We start from the raw sequence: 4,079 nt of genomic DNA, 5'->3' as shown, positions 1-4,079 counted from the left end.
TCTACTCATTCCTTAGGTTAGAGATTTAAAATCCCCACTTCACCATTGATTGTACCAGCAAATGTATTTTTCATAGAAAAATAAATTTCATTTGTCATGCCTGAGCAGCAATTTGAAGATTTGCATCAACTTCCATATAAAGGTGAGCATATAGGTGTCTTCAGAAATTTCAGCAACAAGGTGAAGCAAGGCATGTGAATCTGGAATATCATGTTCTAAACTTCAATGAACAACACTCCCATTAACCTTAGGAATAAATTGGAATATAAACTTGAAGCTCTTATATTCCTCTAAAAGGTCCCCCTCGGCCATCACTTTGAAAGTGATCGAATTTTTCTCTTCATCAACAGCTTCGATTATCTCCTTTTCCATTGAAGGCTTCCCCAGCTACAAGAGTTTAAATGAATGTGTTCAATAATCATTTGATTTAAAAGGGAAGTTGAGAGAGGTAAATTAAGAATAATGGAAGTAGTTCCACCGCATGATAGGACGAACTTGACCCATTCACCTTCGTGGCTTTCAAAGATCAAGATTGCATTATTTATGACCCTCAACTCAAAAACTTTGATGAATTGGGTAAATTTAATTTATATATGGGGATTCTCAATACCACGTTTTGGGAATTCCTATGATTGGCCGAAAGTGGCGCATGGAATCTAGGTTTCAAGAAAATCTCAAAAGATGCTGAATTTCAGAATCGTCTTTTTCAATTGACAGTAATTCAGGATAAGGATTTGGAATATATAAAAGAATGGCATATTCTCCCCGCAAGCTTTCTCTTTCGAATTTAAAAAAATTTATAAATGAAGAAACAGAAACATGAATGTTATCAAACGAACCCTTATATTTCCAATATTATATATTGATATATATCGAAATTCATAATCTATTACACATCGAGTCTCCAACTCATATATAAAAGCATGGAACAAGCCCAAAGCCATTATTTTTAAACATAGGACTAAGTATTACATAAACATATGTTATTTTGATCTTAGTGATGATTAATTATTTTCCATTTTCATGAGGTGAGCATCAAGATCTTTGGAGACGTCAACACAAAACTCCAACAAGCTCTCATGGGATTCTGGAATTTTGTCATGTTGTTTCTCGTACTCCAAAGTCCAATGAACAACACTTCCCTTTTTCTTTGGAATGCATTGCATTGTAAACTTGAAGCTCTTGTAATGCTCCGAGATATCTCCATCTATCACTTTGAAAGTGATCAAATTCTTCTCCTCATCAATGGCTTCGATTAACTCCTTCACCACACATGCTTTCCCACCTACAAATTAATCCATCGACAATTAATACTAATCATACCTCAGGATCGGAGTCAGAAATTTTCTTAGGGTCCGTTTAGTAACCTTCATGTTTCTTGTTTCTGTTTCTTCATTTTTAATAAAGAAAAATGAATTTTATGAATGCAACATCCATAAATTCAAGTATGATAAAACAATCTTTTTATTTATTGTTGGGAAAAAAATATAGATAAATCAATCATCGTCTAAGTTCTTCAAACAGGAACCATTTGATTTTTCCTTTCCACAGGCTAAACACAGATAAGTAAGTAATAATAATAAAGGAATAAGAGATAGGGATAGAAAAGTTTAACACCATAGGGATTATACTGGTTCACCCCTATCTTGGGGCTACGTCCAATCTTTTGCGAAAAAACAGGTTAAACTATAGTTGGAAATATTACAATGGAGATCTCACTCAAGATATTACTATCTTGCTTCTAAGCACTCTTACAATGGCTACCTAGGATTACACAATGGGAAATACCCTCACTAAACCCACGAGATACAAACTCCTTTTTCACACATTGCGTGCCCACAATCACTCAAGTCTCTCTTATTTGGATTCTCTACCAATGAAACCTTAACAAAAGGGTTCTATTTATAAAAGGTCAAATATCTCATTCCTTATAAGGAATCCAATATTATAATCCTTATAAGACAATAATATCCTACTCCTTGTAGGAATTGGTAGTAATGTTGAAAAAATTTTTCCTCATAGGACACGAGTCATCTGTTTTGGCTCCATTATCCCAACAATCTCCCACTTGGAGATAAAACATCGATCTTGCCTCCCACTGCAATAATAGTCTCTGATAATCTTGGAAAACTCCAAGGCTTCTACTGCAACAACTTCTGATCTTCTTGAAAAAATCTTCAAGGCTTCTCCAGCAAGTTTAAAAACTTGTAAAACAAACTATCAGAAATCACTGGTCTTATCTGTCTTTGCCTTAAAATCGAGCAATCTACGTGGTCTTGTCTCCCAAATGCAAGAGACACATCACGTGCTCCCACTTAAACTAAGTGGCGATATCTGAAGCTTTCTTCTTCGTTCTGAAACATTGATTCTTGAAGAAAGAACTTCCCACTGTTGACTTGACAACTGTATTCAAGTCTACTGCCAGAATTGAAACTCCATTATTTACCTCAGTACCTACTGGATTCATCTTCTCTGATGCAACTGTTTGCTGACGCGACTTCATCAATTCACCCATCCGTCTGACAATTGGGGATAATCTCTGACAGCCTAAAGAACATGTTCTCGTTCTTTGACTTCTTAATTGTTGTTCATGAATTGATGGCAGATTCTCCTGATCTGTTTTGGTTGTCTTTGTTGCTTGCTCAGTCCTACCTCTTCGGACACCATCTGCAACTTGCATCCACCGTTTCAATGATCCTCTGGCAATGCTCAATTGCGACGTGTAAATTGTATATCTTCTATGGCCAATTGCCACCAACTTGGATCTTTTGGTGAGCTTTCACTGGTTCCCACCAAACTTACTTTGATAATCATCATCGTCCAACTTACCTGTAGAGATAAGGTTCATTCTGATACTGGGTACATACCTGACATCTCGCAGTAATAACTCAGTCCCACTATTGGTCTTCAATCATATATTTCCAATCACTTTAGTCTAGGTAAGTCTTCCATTCCCCATCCCCACGTGGCCGCGATTGCCTCTTCTGAAAGATATGAATAATCTTCTATTTAAAGATATATGTACTAAAGCTGTACTGTTTATTACCCATTCTGATGACTGGTTTCCTGTTTTTGTGTTGCTTTCAATACAAACGAGGGCATCGTCTACAACTGCATTTCACTCTGTCATATACCTTTTCAGATCCTACAATTTTTCTTGATGTTGCCTTTTCTGTGGCAATAAACACATTCAGAATCTCTCTTTCAATCCCTCCTACTATGCTTCTGCTACCTGTCATCAGACGCAACCTTCTCTTTACCTTTTTCGACAGCCAATGCTGAACCTTGTAAAGAAGTATATTCTTTTCCACTCCTCTTTCTGCGAATTTCTTCAGCAATTGCCGCATCACAAATTTCTGAAAATTTCAAAGATTTGTCTCCTAACGAATTTGACACTGCTGTCTTCATCGTTTCCCAACTTTCAGGTAAAGATGTTAGCAACTAAATAGCATTCACTTCATCACTAAAAGTAATTTTAAATGATGTCAATTGATTGATTAATTTTGTGACCTTATTTATATGGGAATTGACAAAAGTATTCTCTTCAATTTGGGAAGTATTAATATGGGAAGTATTCTCTTCCAACTAGTCAAACGTTTACTCAAGCACACAAACACATGGAGCACATCACAAATTCTGAAAAACTTTTCTAACACGAGAGTTTATATTCTACTAATCCAACATGCTCAAGAATTTCTTATGGACCTATAAACCTCGAGTTCTGCTTTTCCTTTTCTATCAAAACTCAATACATCCTTCCAAGGTGACTATCAAGTAAAACATTCTCATTATCATATCTTCGATATCTTCCTAACACTTAACAGTATACACCTTATCGTTCATTTGCCATTTTCAACTTTCCTTATCTTTACTTTTTTTTTCATACCAACTATACACAAGTTCTTAACCCCATTAGCTTTCTTTCTTCAAATTTACTTCAACATAACAAAGTTCAACACTTTCTTTTTCATACCGATCTACTAATAACGCCCCTTCAATGCTTGATACCTCCCAAGCATTTCTGATGCTTATCAACATAACTTTTTTTTCTTTTATCTTATACCAATCTCAACTTTCCG

The 4,079-nt window shown here is 35.6% G+C and overlaps 1 protein-coding gene across 1 annotated transcript; it reads right to left on the bottom strand.

Moving 5' to 3' along the window:
* Positions 1–222: 222 nt before the first annotated feature.
* LOC111009302 (MLP-like protein 34) lies at positions 223–3,408 on the bottom strand. Its single transcript, XM_088123908.1, has 4 exons — positions 3,233–3,408; positions 2,383–2,519; positions 1,008–1,285; positions 223–387 (listed from the first exon to the last, which is right to left on the bottom strand). Exons 1-4 carry the CDS (start codon positions 3,406–3,408, stop codon positions 223–225), a joined length of 756 nt encoding a protein of 251 aa, XP_087980034.1.
* Between the last annotated feature and the right edge of the window lie 671 nt (positions 3,409–4,079).

Source organism: Momordica charantia (genome assembly GCF_013281855.1).
Source record: "Momordica charantia cultivar OHB3-1 chromosome 5 unlocalized genomic scaffold, Mcharantia_2.0 BLBB01000005.1, whole genome shotgun sequence".
Classification (NCBI taxonomy): Eukaryota; Viridiplantae; Streptophyta; class Magnoliopsida; order Cucurbitales; family Cucurbitaceae; genus Momordica; species Momordica charantia.
This window is presented reverse-complemented; position numbering and strand designations above follow the sequence as displayed.